At 46.4% G+C, this 18,699-nt stretch overlaps 1 protein-coding gene across 11 annotated transcripts in view; it reads right to left on the bottom strand.

Moving 5' to 3' along the window:
* BIN1 (bridging integrator 1) overlaps positions 1–18,699 on the bottom strand; it is a 99,902-nt gene that overhangs the window by 19,687 nt on the left and 61,516 nt on the right. For 4 of the 11 annotated variants that reach the window (XM_086615283.1, XM_086615286.1, XM_086615289.1 and 1 more), the window contains exons 7-10: positions 12,018–12,103; positions 10,077–10,152; positions 7,912–7,994; positions 130–280 (exon numbers count right to left, since the gene is read on the bottom strand). In XM_086615283.1, the coding sequence (XP_086471409.1) occupies positions 130–280; positions 7,912–7,994; positions 10,077–10,152; positions 12,018–12,103 (396 nt within the window). Of the gene's footprint in view, positions 1–129; positions 281–5,108; positions 5,160–7,911; positions 7,995–10,076; positions 10,153–12,017; positions 12,104–18,293; positions 18,387–18,699 lie in introns of all 11 variants that reach the window. The other 7 variants (XM_086615285.1, XM_086615288.1, XM_086615290.1 and 4 more) reach the window with 4 other exon arrangements.

Raw genomic sequence — 18,699 nt, 5'->3', positions numbered from 1 at the left:
TGTCATATTCTCTGTGCTCAGTAGCAGGAAGAGGTCCAAAAAAGCAACTGATGGATGTCTTTGACTCACAGAGTTTGTGTCATCAGTGGTCATGCTGCAGAGACATGGTCAATGTCATGGGGACACTACCTGAGATGGTGACTTTGGGATGCTTGCCCCAGGCGCTTCCAAAGTGGACGGTTCCAGCTCATGGTTGACAGTCTTGGTCTCAGGGCTGGTGATGGGAGATCCATCTGGTGGAGGTGAGGGGCTTTTATTTGCTTTCGCTGGGGTGCTGTCACTGAAGGAATTGGGGAGAGAAAGGGAGAAAGAGGGGAAGAGAAAGAGAGAGAAGAGAAGTCTGAGCCAGGCCTAGGAGGAGTTGTGCTAACCAGCACAGATCAGTGGCCTCCATTATCTCTTTGCTTTGCTGCCCAGACACGTGATGAAGACATCAGAAGTCTCCACAAGCTTCTAAGAAGCATCTTTGCTGAGTCACTTGCAGTTCAACACACTGCAGCAGCATTACTGTGCAGCAGGCTACTCACCAAATTCCTACTGCATGGATATACTTTGCCTCAGACATAGAAAAACAAAAAAACCAACCAGGCATCCTTAATTCTGCTAGATTCTAACGTAAGTGCCTGACATTAAGCAGTAGTCTTTTAATACTGGGGAAGCAGATGAGGAAAGGAGTTCTGTGCAGCTCATTTAGTTTTAAATTCTACAGATGAGAATTTTTCTGTGTGGTGGTATGCTGACATCTGCATGGGTTATGACTAATAGATTTGCAACACCTGCACTAAGGCTGTCATCATAGAGTATCATATTCCTGTATGTGGTACAAACTGGCTAAGCTGGAAGAGGGGCAAAGTAGCTAGAGGTTTCATAGATCATTCCAGAAGGCAAAGAACAGTGATATTCTGGCTATTAATAAAGATTTCTCTATTATGGAAAGTATCCCCAGCCTTGTTTTCAATGACGAACTCCTTCTGCCCTTGCCTTTCCAATTGGTCCTTACTCCAAAACTGTTTCTGACACACAGGCAAGAGGGATTCTTCAGGGAATTAAGATGCAAAGAGCATATGCCAATGGCATTTTTTGATTTATAACTTGGACAGATTTGGACAGATTTTTCAGAGGAATGGCAAGAGACACAGGGCATGACCTGGTCAACAGACAAGTCTGTGCTTCAAAGTACAGAATCATGAGAGATTAGTAAAAAGTTGGTTACCAGAGAATTTCAACAGGGATAAAGGTAAAACCATTTTCCCAGTCTAATTGTCAGGAACAGCTGAACCGTCTTGGCTGAAATTCATCTCCCCAAAAAGCAGCTAATCAGTTTACCTCAAGTCATGCAGAAGCACAGACACTGGCATGGGATATTTTAGTAAAAGTGGTTACAGTTTGGCAAAACTATACACAGCCAAAACCAGAATATTACAGAATATTGCAAAAGGGCTTGCAACCTCATCTACACTTATGAAGTTGCAGTCATGTGAAGTTAAAGGCCTTGGGAGAAAGCCGAAAGGAACATATCCTTTCCTACAACTTGAGACAATAAATCCGGGTATGAAGCCAGGACTAGAGCAATGCAGACCTGATTCTACAGAGACATCAAGTTAATTATTTCTTTGCTCAGTCCCAAAAGAGACCAGAGCTCCAGACATGTACATCCACTCACACTCGGATGCCTGAGGTGCAGTGGTCATTGGCTAACATGCATGATGGCCTTATTCCTAAAATCTTACGAGTAGTTGGACAGCAAGAGGAGGAAGGGACAGCAAGGCATTTCAACAACAAATCTCCCCTTCCAAGCAAGCATCTCCCCCTGCTCAGCATTCCAGCTTTCAAGCTCCCCATCCCATTTCCTCTTCATTCACTTCACCCTCACCCATTCCCCCACTTTCTCCCCATATCTACACCCCACACGCACATTTCCCCCCAAAGCACTTGCTCTCAGGTCCACATGCAGGTCAGATGTTTCTGATGACACTGATGCCAGCAGCACACCAACATGATGCAACAAACCCAATGACGTTCTCTGCCAGCAGCTCTCAACCAGGGGCACACACACCAAGGGAAAAAGAGGGAAAGGAAGAGGAAAAAGGTAAGAAGAGGGACTAAAGAACATGTATGCCAACCACTGCAGCTCTTCCTTTTGACTGGATATGCCTACAGTGTCCTTCCTCAGAGATCCTCAGAAATAATTTCAAAACAGTGGGTGGTGTGAAGGATTCTGCAAAATTGACAAGGTTGTGCTACAGATAAAAGTAACAGTTGCAGGGTAAAGGTAAGGAACTCCTGCTCTAAATGGGAGTCACCAGGGAACAGCAGGAAATGACAGAAAATGTCCTCTGAAGCTAGAGCTGGGGAAAGAAAATACATAACAAGAAACATACCCAGCAATGCTACCTTCCTGAGAGGTGAAAGCACTTTGGAGAAGATGGGGGACACAGTGATCTACAGCTAAGACTGACAGGACTCTTCAAATGCCCAGACTAGACTGGGAATATTGGGACTACTGGCTATCAGCTGGCCTATCAACACAAGGTTAGGCTTTTCCTTCTGGGGAACTGAAGAGGCCATTTCTCCTAGTGAGAAGGGAGCTCAGGCTTATTTTCTAAGGGCCATGAAACAGCTTTTTAATGCCTTATTTCTGGTGCCTGGCAGTAACTTAATTTGGAGATATATTGGTAAAAGGCTCCCACACGAGAGGCAGCCCAGCTTCTTCCCCTCATCCTACAAGGGCTGAGAGGGCCCCACAGTAAAGCCTTTATTAAGTCACTACTATTTACAGCTTGTTTGATGTGTTGGCTGATCCCCCCTGGAAAATGCCAGCGCTAATTTTGGCTGAGCCTCTTCCAGCCCCCCGAGTGGCACCTTCATTCCTGCACTTGTTGCTTTGCACGCATTTAGCCAGTGCAACCAGCGTCAAGCAAGTTTGTCACCAGGGTCCTCTGTCCTTCACGGGTCCCCAGGGAGCACACACTGCCCACACGAGAGCACAGTCCTGTCTCCAAACTGACTGCTTGCTCCAGGAAACACAAGGAAAAGCAAGAGTGTGGGGACTGTCCCCACCGGTCAAACGTGAGTACCACCGTAAAAACAAGTCAAAGCAACAAGGTCATTGCTCTCTTCTTTTCCTTCCCATGAGCAACTGGGAAGCGATGCCAAATCCAGGAATATCAGGCAGGGAAGGGAAGGGGTGTCAACTTTCTTCTGTAAATAGAGAGCTGGGAACAGGGTCTAATGCAGTTACTGCAGCTGAAGGGAAAGCCAAAATCCCCTGGCCTCTTCTAGTGCTGCCAAGCTCCCAGACCCCTCATGGGGCTGCCTCATCTGTTCTGGAAGAGCAGAGTAACATCTGCAGATGAGGCTCCCATGTGCTTGTAACAATCCTACGTTAGAGGATGAAACCTACTTTCCAATATGGTAAAAACAGTAAAAACAGACCAGTCACCTCCTGCCAAGTTTTCAAGTTAAAAAGTAAAAAAGGTTGGCAGCTCAGCTAAGGCTCAGACAGGGCCTTTTAGCCAAAAGTGATTTATTTTTTAGCACCAAAGCAGGCTGGAGAATTATTTAACTTAAAAAAAAAAAGTGCAGGAGAAAAGAAGAAAAGGCACCTATGTACCTAAACATACAGTGGCACAAATGTACATTCTTGCTACAGATCAAAGAGTGACCAAGTCCCAGACTCTCCTTCCCTGCACTAGAGGTTGCACATTCCTCTGTGCTCCAAAAGCAGAAACCTCCAGCACAGCCCAGGTCAGGCACCTGAACTCCTGGGTCAGTTGGAATTTATCAGGGCAGGGCACGAGGACATTGTGGCTAGATCTCATCAAGATGACATTTACTAGCTTTCCCTCTGCTGTAGCATCCATCTTCTCTCAGTGACTGGAAATACTAGACCTCCTGCCTGGTGCAGGTACAACACTGGTCCAACCAAGGACCAAAGACAGACACCCAGAGAAGTACTTCTGTGAATCCTCTTTTCCTATGGTAGAAAACCTCAGAATAGTAACAACACAAGACATTCCTTCACTACTTTTCATTTTAGAATATTAAAAAAAATAATAATAAAAATCAAGATTTGCCCATCAGCTTCCCTGTGAAATTACCATTCTCCAATCTCTAACCTCCCACTTTAAAATGGATACATAGCAGAGACAAAGAGAAGGATCATATGACTTGCTCTAGTCAGTGGGAAGCCAGGATCAGAAAAGCAAGGATTCCAATCCACCAGCACTTGCTTTTATGGCTGGCAGGACATCATCTTGAGAATTATATTGTAATATTTTTTTTCTTCCTATAAGGATCCCATGGAGGGAGTACCAACACAAAGACTAAGAAACAGAAAAATTAGAAGTTTCTCTGTCATTATGCAGCAATTCCCACTTTGCTCCAGAGCATGTTCTTGTCAGAGTCCTTGACCTTGGCTATGGTAACTCTAGGCATTGTAGTAACCCAGTTATTGAATGTCATCACTGCCTCGAAATGCAAGATGCTGACATTAGTCTTTACACAAGACAACAGGCTTCCTTTTCCTTCACCCTTGCACAAAATTTTAAATGGATGGAGCAAGATAGTGAGGATCTTCAAGAACAGAGCATGTAAGGAGCAAAGCTGGAAGTGTCCTTCTCCCACCTCATCATTCTCCCAATTGCAACAGGAGATAGGACAGGACTTCTAAGTGTGAAAGACCTGCATCATGGTCCTCCCTGGTCAGGCAGGGAATGAAAATGCAGTATTTCAGACCTATTCAAAATGACAAGCCCCACTAGGTAAAACTAGGAAGTTGTTAATCACCAATATTGCTCTTATTTCCCATGGAAAACCCAGCACCACACTTTTAGTCACACAAAAACAACTCAACAGACAATGCCTGAGCTTTCACGCTGCCTTCTTAGATAGGAAAAGAAGCAAGGATTCAAACCAGGCACACAAGCAGTTAATGGGATTATCCAGACACAGAGAGATCTCAGCAGGACCCAGCAGGCCATGAACACATCGTATCATGCAAAGGACCCCTCTCCCATCACAGGGTTAACACGTGCCAGGCTGTTAGAGTCCAGCAACAGCCTCTCCAGTTTTAAATCAAACACATATCGAAATGCTGCTCTCCGTACCGGTACCTGCTCATCTTTTTCCTCAGCCTGGCGAACAGTTTAGTTTTCTTTCTGTTGAGGATGGCACGTAAATCATTTCCGTTACAGGATGGCACAGTCAAACCAGGGAGGAAAAGTTAAGCTTCTGAGCACCCATTCGCTTAGTGCCACAAAACTCACTGTAATCAAGATGACAAGACCTCCTCTCTCTCTCTCACACACACAGAGACACACACACAGAGAAACATGTACACACTTCCCTTGGTTCCTAGAAAGCTATGACCTGGTTTGGAGAGGGTAGGTGAGGATTTTTTGTGCCTGTCAAAGATCTACATACCTGTGAGCAAACTAGTGTTTTCCCTGCTCTTTGAAATATGGGGTCAGGGTGCACATGGAGAAGAAAAAGGAGAAACTGTATAGACCAGAAGTGAACTGTAAATGTCATTTTTCACAGGTAATCACAGCTCCTCACTCTCCCCTGTAAATATTAGTACGCAAGAAACAAGCTCCCCATTCTCTTTTACCTATGCAATCTGACTGCAGTCTTATACGTGGAACCTAATCAGCAGCCTTCCTACTACGTCTTTTTCCAGTTTGTCCAATCATGCTAGGATAACACTACGGATCTCCTAGCTCTTCTAGGTATTTGAGCCCTGAACGTTCAATCTCTTTCAGAAACAAATCCCCGACATACGTCTGACGTTCCCAGAAATACATCAGCTGCTCTGTGCTACTGTGCTACACAGCCTGCATGAAATTCATCAGCCACAGTAATATTTCTGTAGGGCCTCACATGAATGCCATAATGATATGCACAGATCAATTGCCTCTCTTCTCACACCTCCTCATTCATTTCCTGCTATTGTATTCATCTCCAGTCCCCTTCCCAGTAGAGGAGGGTTAGGGAAGCATCTGCTCATACTGCAGACCACAATAAGCAATCAGATCAGTGAGGGCTATTTCCTCCTGCACGATCTCGCTCCAGCCCTGCACCACAACGAGAGGCCAGATGTGCAGGACAGAGAAGTGCTTCACAGCATTTCCTGGTCACTGCAAAACACATTTACTACCCTGGCAAACCTTTGTTATGTCCTACAACACCCTGCTCCACTGTGCTCAGGAGGAAGAAGGTCGCTCTGGGGCAGGTCTGGCATCTCAGCTGAGTGGCAGGGAGTAAGTGATGAAGCAGCAGCACTCAGATTGCTGCCACACAGGGACTTCTGTGTGTGCACACGTTTTCAGTTTTTAAGGCCATGTGGTCTCGTAGTCAGCCAAAGAGCACAGAACTGCAGCCGAGGCACTCATTACAGCCCCAGACAAAGCTAGCAGTTTGTAGGGGCAGGAATCGTGAGGACAGGTAATTTACTCATTGGAAGCTCTTTCAGGCCAGAAACTTCATGCCACAACACCACAAACATGTCTGGGCCAAGCTGTCACTGCAGCCTGCAATCAATTCCTTGAAGAAAAAGAAAGGAGGAGGAAGGAGCTGGACAAAGCAATAGCTACAGCCTTCAACTGTCCTGCTACCTCATTCTCTTCCAAGGACCCTTGAGGATGCTGCTACTGGAAACAACACAGCACATGGGAGCAAGAGGACAGGCACCACAGCCTTCTCACAAGGCTTTAGTCTTGTTGGGCTGTGATGATCAACAGACACCACACGCTAACTCAGGAAGACACTATTTTCACAAGAAGCGTTCCTACTAGCATCTTGGAAATTTGGTGTTAGCAATCCAAGGTTCAGGAGACAAATTCAACTCAAACATCCTCTTTCTTTAGAGCTGGCAAACACCACACACATTTCTGGAACAAGACACACAAATCATCTATGCACGACTGCAATAGGAGGTTAAACTAGGAGGAGAGACAAGAGAGCACAGAGGTCTCAACAGCTGATCTGGCCCTTCCAAATCAATGCACTCAGACAATAGCAGCTTTCCCTTACTTCATGCTGACTTCACCTCCTTCCTCCATCAATACACCAATTGAGGTCTTGGGCTGTGCTCCTGCTCACCCAGCACGTGGGATTAGCAGCAGCTGGAAGCCAGAGCCCAACACTGTTTCATCACTCACGCATTTGGATGGGAGCCAGACAGCCTGATCCAGAGCCTGACCTCTCTCTCCCCTCTCAGTGCTAGAGAATGTGCAGACTTGCACTTAACCACACAGGACTGGACCCAGCGGAGGAAAGAAAACTAAAGGCCTGGAGGATGCTCACTCCGTGCACATGTGCAGACTGGAAGCACTTTAAGATCAGGAGGCCTCATAGTAGTGAGGCTGCAACTACCTCCACAACACACACAGAGGAAACACACCTGAGCTGGGTACACAGGAGAGGGCATAAGGCTTTGGCAAACAGATGGTTCCAAGTTTGGAGGGCCAAAGAGGAGGCTGGGGAAACAAATGGGCTCTTGGTGCTCAGGCTTACAAGCTGCATGTACATGGTAGAAGCTTTTGAGGGAAAGAACAGGACAGGCGCTGGGCAACTGGACCCAGAAGAAAAGGAAGCTCAGTATTACATATATGTCGGTGCATGGAATTCATCTTTAAAAAAGCAGAGCTGAGAGTCAGTTCCCTAAATATCAGCACGTAGTAAAAGTTTAAGCCTCCAGATGCTATTCTAGAAAGGTAAGAGGCATTGCGTTGTGTCACCCAGCCCCGAGTGCAATCTTGGACATGCTCTAGGGTGTCTCAGGAGGGCACTGGCTGGCTATATGCCATATCACTCTCCAACTGCCAACAGGGAGGTTTCAATAACCCCAGTAGAGACATCCTTGTCCCTGCTCCGCTGCGAGGGAAACACACTACTCCCACAGTTACTGACCTGGGCTGTGCTTTAATGGGGAAGGCATTGCCTGAGTACTGCTTGTCTAGACCCAGCAGGACATCATGGAGGTTTTGGTTCAACTGTAAAATACAAAAACAAAACAAAGAAAAGAATGAGAAAAGAGTCCAAATGCCAGAAGAGTCTGGGCTGGCCTACACAGGCTGACCCAACACAGGCTTGTGCCCGGACATGTGCACATACTCAGCTATCCCAAGAGAGGACAGCCCTACATCTGTTTCCACTCCTCAGCGGGGTACGAAATGCAAGAGCACTCAGACTGTTGAAGAGCTGCTGGCGCCTGGTGGGAATGATCTGACTCCCTTACACATCATCCTCTTTGCTTCCCTACCACCTGACCCCATCAGTGTGCTACCAGGTACCACTGCAGAAGTGGGCAGAGTGTTTACCTAAGGGTCTATGTGCTAGAACTGAAGCTTCACTCTGGATCTGTAGCCAAAGCTATTCCTCAGACTTGCTTATAAAGCTTGGGATATGGCCATTTCAACTGTGGAGCCACAGGCAGCTGGACTTCGAGTCAACAAGCAGCCTTGACTTCACAAGCTGCTTGGGCCATCTAGGATTGGGCAGAACTTGAGTATCTTTGCAGAAATGCCATATTAAGGGTTAAACTCTCCCTGGAACCGAAGGCTGCAATATTCACTCCAGACACTCCTATTCTGAAACAGCCAGCTCATAAACAAGATGAGATGCCAGATTTATCATTGGTAGGAGGAGGAGTCCAATGCAATCAATGTTGGAGGCATCGTGCAGGCAACACCAGAAGTTAATTGAATGCTATAGCAGTAATAAGAAACAGATGATTCTTACGGAACAAAGCAAAAGCCCTGCTCTCGTGCAAAACTCCTCAGGAAAGAAAAATTCCAGACATGATACAAGAAAAGAATTCCTGTCTAACAAGCATCTTTCCCGTGTTTTACTGAATGTAAGTTAACAGCAACAAACGGATAATTTTAATAATCCTCCCTATTCTTAACAATCAGTTCATCCCTCAGTGGAGAAAAGCAGGCTATTAATTGGAAAAGTCCCCATGAAATGTCAGCAGGGCTCAAAATTGATGCATTACACCAAGATAGAGGGCCCCTGACTGCTGGGAATTGAAGGACTATAATGTTGCTTGTTGCTTAGCGGCTGTCTTGTTGTCAGGATGACAGTGGGGAGGGGAGGGGAGGGAATATAAGAGTTTTCCAGCTGGGCTCTCAGTTGCTCATCAGGATTAGTGCAACATTTACAGAGGGCGTGCAACTCTTATGAGCAGCATACAGACCTAAGGAATTCAAGGCTTCTCTAGCTTTAAGTGAAAGAACAAGAACATATCTGTAAATGAAAGTGGCAATGGGGGGCTTCCCCACAGACTGCTCCCGAGGCCTCTGATGGGTGCTGGCACACAGCACCAGGATCCAGCCTGCCACCACCAGGTCACAACGCTGCTTACTGTTGTGATTCCTAACTCGTGGCTAAGTGGTAGCCCGCACAAGGGCCATGCTAAGCACTCAGATGCCTTCTTTTGGGTCACACAGCAGTAAAGAAGCCAAAGCCGAGAGGTACTGCTGGGAAGTGCCTTCTTGAGGGACCGGAGTGACGTGGGTTTTGACATGGGTCTCGACATGGGTCTCAGTCTTCAGCCAACTTGTAGATTGGTAGATTCCCTGCTGTTTTCATCCCCACAGCTAGAAAAATGAGGGCTCATAGCAACTTGCTGCCAGGCAGCAGAGGGGGCAAGCAGATACCATGCTGAGTGCCCAGGTTATAGGCTACAGATCCATCATGTAGATGAACTGAAAAAGCCAGAGGCCTGAAAGTGGCTTCCCTTCCCTCTATGGATCTGCAAACGAGCCCTGCCAAGTGACACAAACTCCCCATTGCTGCATGGCCCTGTGGTCTCTTCCCTGTGCTCCATCCCTTTACATTACTATCTCGGACAGCCTTTCTTCCAAGTGGCTCAGAAAAAAAAACTAAGGTTTAATATTTTCACCTGACATAGGGCAAATGCTCTGTTTTCTCCAGTTGCTTTTTTTTTTTTCTGGTTTGGAGTTTTTCAGGGGGTTTTTTTTGGTTTGGTGTTTGGAGGTTTTTTTGTTACTTTTGTTTTGTTTTGTTCAAACAACAGTGAGGAAAGGGTGGATTAGTAGGATAAGCCTTACCTTGCTCATTTCTTTATGGAAGTTCTCTTCTAGGCCTGCTATACTCTGGAATGTGTTGACATAGAAACCAACACGACTGCCAAATGAAAAATGAGACAGAAGAACTTAATGGACACAATGCTTACCCAAAAACTTTCAATTCTGCCCCTTCTGCTACCTCCCACCCACCATTCCCATTCAAACTCAACTCTGTCAGGTCTGGTACATTTCGGAAGAGAAGAGCAGCAGAGAAGCATGACAGGCGTGATGGAGCAAAGGCCGAGTATGGGGCAAACATGTCCAAGGTGAGGAGGAGGCCAGGTGGGATAGAATCTGAATTTGTGCTGGCTAAAGGGAGAAGGTGGCGTAGGGCGGAAGGGGAAGAAAGGGGGGGAAAAAAATGGAAAGAAGGAAAAAAGAGCGCCAGTGGTAAGGTGATGGAAAGGAAAAGGATAGAGGCTGTGACACAAATGGAGTGTGAGGAGAGCTGGGGGAATTGGCAAGAAGACAGATATTAATTCACTCTGAAGTCCCTCAGCACCAGGGGAAGCAAAAAAGCATGAACCGTTTACTTCAGGGGCAGAGAGTAAGAAAGCACAGGATAGGCACAGAGAGTAACAGGAAAGCAGAAGAATCAGCTGGATAGCAGGAGCATGCGAACAACCTGTGGCACCTTAAAACCTCAGCAGCTGCCTGCTGCCCTCCTTCCTCTAGCCAGCCTGCCAGCTGCCAACAGAGTGCTGCACCAGCACCCAACTAGAGGAGCAACAGCAGGAGAGAGATGCTCTAAGGCCAGCGGCATCACCATTCTGCACATGGAAGCACCCAGATGCCTGTATCCCTCCCAGCTCCTTCCTCCACGTGCTGCTTTGAGCACAGAGTCCTGACCCAGGGTGGGTGACAGCAGACTCAGCACTTTGCTTTCCTGCCCTTGCTGCCACCCACTCTCTCCATCCCCCCCAGACCAGAATTGTCAACCCAGATGTGATCAGAGCATTTAAAAATAAGCTGGAACACTCCTAAGAAGAGTTTGCCTGCTTTCCACTGTTTCCTCCCCATACACCAGCCCCTGCTGTGCTCCAGTTCATCCTCCAAGCTAAATGTTTCCATCTCCCTTTTCATCATTGTAATATGTTTCCTTCTCCCTTTTCATCATTGTAATCACCGGCATGGTAAATCAATGTTCTCTCAAGTCTTCCTATTCTCTCAGCCCATCTTCCTCTGCCCAGGCTACGCTTTGTTAAACAGAGCGCAACAGGACAGTTGTAACCACTAGTACCTCACTGGGTTCTGTGTCACATAGCCAGGAGCACATTTAGGGGTAACTGAAGGCAGACACACCAGGATCCTTCCCTCATTTTTGTTCACCCAACTGCCCAAACCTGAAGGTGGCATCCAAAGCAGAGCAACCTGTCTTCTCATCCTCCCTCCTGTGCTAAACCTGCTGCTTCACCGGGTGCTCATAAGCTTGCATGGTGAGACACAGCAATCAAGGCATCATTTCTTGGCTCTCTAATCCTGGTGATTGTATAAATCCCTCTGACATCTCATCTTCCCTTAATCAATCAGCTGACATACTCACTCAGCTGCAGATGTTCCTTCCAGCCAGCCAGCTCCACACCCAAAATCTTAGTGACCCAGCCTGCTCTGTCTGCTGTCCACAGCAAAAGCTGGGCCATTGTCCAGGAAAATTGGGCAGAGTTGAGGGGGGCAAAGGGATTAATCAGACAAAGCACAGAAACACAGTTTCTCTTTCTAGTAAAATTGAGTTTTTCACGAGGATCACGAAGCAAAGCATAAAAAGCCCAGGGTGAACCTGGCTCAGGGGAATCCTAGGACAGACTCTGAGATGATCCGGAAGACAAGAGCAGACACCAAGCCCAAGCTAAGGAGAACAGTGATACAAGAGCTTGGGTCCTCACTTCCTTCTCATCAGCCCTTGGGAAAACTTCCAGCACTCACCTATTCCATAGTGAAGGTAGCTCCTCCTGCAGATCAACGTTCATCTCTTCAAACACCTTTTGAGCCTTTACTAACTCTTCCTCAGCCTTAATAACAGAGAAGGGAGATTGTCAGCTCCAGCACAGACAAGTACCCTGCAGGGCTGGGACAACTGTGACTCTTTTGACTTCCCTGGGATACACTTCCCTTGGACAGTGGCATGGAGTGCACCCTCAGCAAGTTCGCCGATGACACCAAGCTGTGTGGTGCCGTCGACACGCTGGAAGGGAGGGATGCCATCCAGAGGGACCTTGACAGGCTGGAGAGGTGGGCCCGTACCAACCTCATGAAGTTTAACCAGGCCAAATGCAAGGTCCTACATCTGGGTCGTGGCAATCCCAGGCATAAATACAGACTGGGTGGTGATTGGATCGAGAGCAGCCCTGAGGAGAAGGACTTGGGAGTACTGGTGGACGAGAAGCTCAATATGAGCCGGCAATGTGCTCTTGCGGCCCAGAAGGCCAACCGCGTCCTGGGCTGCATCAAGAGGAGCGTGGCCAGCAGGTCAAGGGAGGTGATTCTCCCCCTCTACTCTGCCCTCGTGAGACCTCACTTGGAGTACTGCGTCCAGTTCTGGAGTCCCCAACATAAGAAGGACATGGACCAGTTGGAGAGGGTCCAGAGGAGGGCCACGAAGATGATAAGAGGGCTGGAGCACCTTTCCTATGAGGACAGGCTGAAAGAGTTGGGGCTGTTCAGCCTGGAGAAGAGGAGGCTCCGGGGTGACCTTATAGCGGTCTTCCAGTACCTCAAGGGGGCCTACAGGAAAGATGGGGAGAGGCTGTTCAGGAGGGCCAGTTATGATAGGACAAGGGGTAATGGTTTTAAAATAGAGGGAGGTAGGTTCAGGTTGGATATTAGGAAAAAATTTTTTACTATGAGAGTGGTAGAACACTGGAACAGGTTGCCCAGAGAGGTGGTGGATGCTCCATCCCTGGAGACGTTCAAGGCCAGGTTGGACAAGGCCCTGAGCAACCTGATCTAGTAGGAGATATCCCTGTTCCTTGCAGGGGGGTTGGACTAGATGACCTTTGAAGGTCCCTTCCAGCCCTAACCATTCTATGATTCTATACTAGGCAAAATTCTGGAATGGGGTAATCCCCATCCCTACTGAGTTTGCCAGGAACCAGGGCTGCATCACAAGTGACCTGATGCCCCTTCAGCTTGCATGTGTTACTCTCAGGTTTTCTCTCAAAGGACTTCCCTGTTTGGACACTCACTAATGTGTTTTAAGTTATTTGTGTTTCTCTGGCTTCAAAACCTGAATGGAGCTGGTCAGGCAGTTCAGCCTGCAGCTAATATACAGATGAAGATAATAGTGGCCCCTGCCCCTTGCCAGGTCTTTGAAAGAGTTGAAGTCCATCCCAAATGGCATCAAAGAAGAGTCCTCTTTCGTGGGGACTGCCCGCTCAGGAAGGTCATGTCAAAGACCCATCTCTTCTGAGGAAGGGAGGAGGTGTGCATCCTTGGCTGATACAGCTCTCTCACAAAGCTGACTGGAGAAGCAAGGAAGGGTATGCAAAGCATGAGTTGTGCTAGCAGGAGGCCAGGCTGGAATGCTTGAGCAGCAGGTCTTGGTTTCAGCAGTCTCACATACTCTCATCGGTGAGGATTTAACGCAAGAGCAATCCCTGGCTGGCTGCTGGCCACCAACACTAAAGGAAATATGCTTTACACAGGACCTCTTTCTTCCAGTTGAGAGTTTAAATTTGATCTGTTCATCTAACCTATACACTGACACACCCCAATGCATGAATTCTGCTGGGTTTCAGTGACAAAAAGGATGATCCTGGTTTCTGCTGCTGACAGCAGACACCAGCAGCAGCACATTCCCCTTTCCATATTTGTGACCTCTTCCTCTTTTCAGTGCCCACTTAAAACTCAAAGCTTGCTCATTAAAACGTTTCTATTCTGTAATCTGCAAGAGCACAGCATTCTCCCATAACTCTGTGCAGTGGGATGCAGGATGGCAAATCCCTGCACAAGCAACTTGATGACACATCTTAACAGGAAGGTCAGCACAAGTGCCTACTTATATGCGTGACAACAGCAGGAATGTCACAACGCCACACCGCTCTCTGAAGAGCCCACAAGCCACTGGGAAACCCGATCTCTCTACAAGCCTGCAGTCAGATTCCTACCCCTTCAACAAAATGTTTTATCTTCTTTGTGCCAGCTTAATTAAAGAAATCCAGCTCACTGCTCCTTAGTGACAGGTATATACAATGGTAGGATTTATGGGAGAAAGGACTTAAAAATATTTTGCAGTTCAGAGTCCTGTTCCTCAGTGTTGTGTAGGATCCTTACACTCTCCATTTCTCTCCTGACTCACCAGCAAGCCACAGAAGCTCTTACTTTCCAGCTAGCTCCACCTTTCAGAGGGTCACTCATTGCTGCCAAAGGCAAGGCTACAACTTTGTACACAAGATCAGAAGAGAAAGTTTCCCCCAGAAAAAGACACAACCAGAAGGTATTCAAAAGTTAAACAGACCTTGTGAGGATTAGGCAGGCAGAGAAGGGGCCATAATGCTTCCACTCAGAAACCCCTGTATTTCAGTGATACAATCACTGAAAAACTCAACATCAAGAGAGTTTGGACAAAACAAACAAAAAGCTCATTTAAACAGAGACACAGTTTATGCTGGATCAGAGACGATGATCACAAAGAGTCATTCTGCCTTCAAAATCCCTCTATGAATGAATGTTTCTAATGTAACCATTTTAAAGGGAGAAAAAAAAATCCTATTCTGTCCTTGGGCTTTATCCATTCTAATTTCCAAATTAAATTGGAACCAGAATCAACCCAGGAGATGACATAGCTGGGAGATGAGGCACCATTGACTGCTGTTAGTTTTTCAGATATGATGAGTATTAATAACAGTCTTTCCCACTCTTGTTTACCTGTTTAGAAGGTCAAAGAACCTAGAAAGCAACATGTGAATATTGTGACATCCCAAAGCAAAGGTAAAATCAGCAACAGGCAACGTTCACTCTAGAGTAGTGTAGGAATCGAGGATCCACCTAGTGCTCGTGGCTCAGCTAATGCTCTCAGTCCCAGGTAGAGCATTAGAATCAATTCTTCACTCCGTTGTCAGCCCAAGGATCTTCTCACCAGTAGGATTTATTTTGCTCGTAAGCAAGGGTCCTGTCACTGGATATCCCTGACTGCTTCCAGCCAGAGCTGAAGGCAGACATCAACTTGGTCATGAGCCCTGCTAGAAGAGAAGGCAGCTCAGGCAGTACAGAGAGGAAAGGCGGAAAGGTAGGTTTCAGGGGCAGAGCCCACTGCCACTGTATCTGTGCACTTTCTATTTCAGCTGTCATCCTTGCCAACGTGATGGAGAACTGAGGCAGCAGGATGCAATGCCCAGGTCCATGAAATATGATCTCAGAAAATTCTTCCTGTCCTCTCTCTGCCTGAAAGGGGGAAGGTTTGAGCAGGAGCTGGACAAAAATGCTTTCCTGACCTTAGCCCTAGCCAAGGCTCAGAGTGCCAAGCACAACTAGTTCAGTTATAACGGAGGGGTGGTTATTCCACATTATGTTTCCTACCATCATACATCCCAGCACTCATGAGTGTCTGGCAACATCCAGCCTGGCGTTTTCAGGCAACCCAGTGACCATTTCTCTTCAAGCATTATGCTGTTAACTGTGGTAATTACGCACTGCTCATTAAATACATGAGGCAGGGGTAAGGAGGAGAGCTGAGCGCCCCATCCCAGGCCCAAGCCCCCACCAGTCCCAGCCAGACCTGCCTCAGAAGGGCAGCACAGCCCAAGACTCAACTTGCTGGCTTTCTCCAGAGACAGACATACCATTCTGTTATCACTGCAACACCAAGGATGTTGCTTTTTAGTCTGTATTCAGCATTTCAGGGCAGCTTGGCAAAAGGCAGGAATTTGCTGTTCTAAGCCATTTTCCCTTTTGTTTCAAAAAGCACAGTCACCAAAATTTGTAACTGAGAGCACACAATAGCAAACACCCCCAGGGAGACTTGACAGAAAAATCCCACTGTATTGTTTTTGTTAGTACCTGCTAAAGGCCTAAAAAGCCAGCAGTTTGCACACCGCAGGGAGGGACTTGGTTTTACACTAGAAATAATAGGTCTTGCTGACTCTAATTTTGCTTGGCAGTTGTAAAATTATCAGGCAAGAGACAACAACACAGCTGCTGGTAAGGGGAAGGATTTCTTTTTCTTTTCAGGCTTAACGTCTGAAGCTCTTCAATAAATGCAGTGTCATCAGCCTTCCCACTTTTATCAAGAGCTTAATGAGATTTAGAATTGTCAGTAACACCTTCAGTCCTGAAGTCATGCAAATATAGAAACTGAAGCCTTTTTTTTTTTCTCCTGTCTGTTCTTGTTTGTGAAGAAAAGCTGGAAAATCTACAGGTTCAGAAAACAAACTAATCTTCTTTATTGAGGGGTGTGGGTTTTTTGTTAATCCCCAATCAAAATAAAAATTTTAAATGAAAAAAAACCCACTCACACAAGTAGAAATGAAAAATTAAGGTTGGCAGTAGTATTATTCAGTTCAAGAATAAAAGAAGAAAAACTTAAAGGAGGACTTAATTTGGTTTGAAAATATCTGGGGTGACTGAAAATACTAATGTCGTTTAGCAGGACGTTAACACCCCTGCAACACAGCCGGGAAGATTAGAAAGCCCGTGTCACCTGCTTTAGGGCAGAGTCACCCAGTGCAGTGAAATTATTAAACGATTCTCGGTAGCCTAAGATCAGAGTGCAACGGATGAGGGAACACTTGTAGGCACTGTTTCTCCAGGCAATCTGTGGGCACTGGTATTGTTCCCAGTCACCCCAGCTCAACCAAGAAGAGGAAAAATGCCCAACAGCTGATTTATTTGTGGTTTAAGAAACTTCCCGTACCTACTTTCTAGTCCTCCAAAAATACCAGCAGCCAAACAGACCAGACAAGTACCACAACCACACAAATCGTTCCCAGCACAGTGGAGGCACAGGAAAAGCCCCTGGAAGCCTGCCAATCATCCTTCTCCCTTCAATCAAGAATGAAGACATATTTCCTCCCCTTGCTATGCATCTTAAGCAGGACTGCTAACAGCTGTTCTTTCTCCAGGCTTTATTGACGTGGTAATCTAGTCTTTTCCTTCATCCACAGTCATAAACTGACAGTAAAAAAACCCAGGTGCTTTAAAAGTTGAGAGCGATTCAGTGTTTTCAAACTGCAATTCATTCACTGACAAGGAATGTGAAAACATAGGAGCATTTGAATGAGAACAGATGAGTTCACCAGGAACTGGTGAGCAGGTAACTGGCTGCTCTCCCTGTCTGGGTAATGATTTACTATCCCTTGCCCATTGAAATCATTTTCTTCTCCCTGACTGTTTTCTGTCAGCTCCCTCTTATCCCTTAAGCAGCTCCAAGGTAAATACCAAAGGAGATTTCATCGGCAAGCCACGCTTCTCCTATGCAAGTAGGACTGGAATTCTTAGTCCCTACAGTTTCTCTGAGGTGCTCTCATGTCCCTCATGAGATAACTTAAACATTCGGACAAGTTCTGCCATATGATGCAACCATGACCTCAACCTGGAGCTGTTAAAAAAATATACTACAGGGTGCAAATTCCCTGGTCTGGGTCCACCTCTTCTCCTCTGCAGACTGAACCTCTGTACACCTGGAAACAGCTCATTTAGGTCACAAGAGCCAGCACAGTGCCCATTTTGGAAATTTAGATTTTACCACGGGAGAATGTTGCAACTTAACTCAGTGGTCATAGAAATTGCTTTTGAAGCAATGTGTTTTTTTCTGGCTTTACTCAACAGCAGAAATGCAGAAGCCAATTTTTCCAATGCTTTCCTCTTTTTTTTTTTTTCTTTTTTTTACTTTTTTGAAACAGCAACAATAAAAATTGACTGCTTCTCTTTTCTAAGAACAGAGAAATTGGAGAAGAAAGGAGTAACTGGAGGAACTACACTACATCACCCCCTACCTCGGATTATTCCACAGCCTTTCTTCATCCTCGTTTCACGTTAGAGGGAGAAAACAATAGTCCAGTATTAACACACCTGATTAGAAATCAATAGGACAGGCACAGATTCATTCATCAGTCAGTAACTTTGTGTCCACTGTGGCTCAGGAACATGAAGGACACCCTTAACAGAGGGGACTAGAGTGAACGTTGCCGAGAGATTAGTTGCATGGCACAATCTAGAGCCCGAAATAGCGCATGCAGGGTTAGAGCCAGGTAGATCAGCAGTCACCTGATTTCGGAGCAGATTAGTTTGCGCAACGAGGTGAGCTTGTAGCTTCCCTTGACACCACTGAGGCGCAGCTTTCTCAAGCAGCGAAACAGGCTGGGGGAGGGAGCATGTTTGAGTGAAAAGAGAGGAGAAAAAAAACAACAAACAGAACAAGAGAGATACAAACATATATCTTTTAGAATAAAAAAATTAAAATCTCAACAGAGAGTGTATTTAGAGGCTGGGCCAAACCAGTATCACCAAGGCGAGAGAAAAAACAAACATCCTGGGACCGATCAGTTATAAATCCTTTGAAGCATGCCAAGTTTAGCAGTAATTAATGCTCCAGTGTGGGCTGGGACACAGCCAGGCAGCTGCAAAGAGCAACAGATACAGTTGTTAGTGACCTAGCACATAGACAAACCTA

The sequence above is a fragment of the Tauraco erythrolophus genome, chromosome 8, assembly GCF_009769465.1.
Source record: "Tauraco erythrolophus isolate bTauEry1 chromosome 8, bTauEry1.pri, whole genome shotgun sequence".
Taxonomy (NCBI): domain Eukaryota; kingdom Metazoa; phylum Chordata; class Aves; order Musophagiformes; family Musophagidae; genus Tauraco; species Tauraco erythrolophus.
Note: the sequence above shows the minus strand (reverse complement) of the source record. Positions and strands in the feature narration are given on the sequence as shown.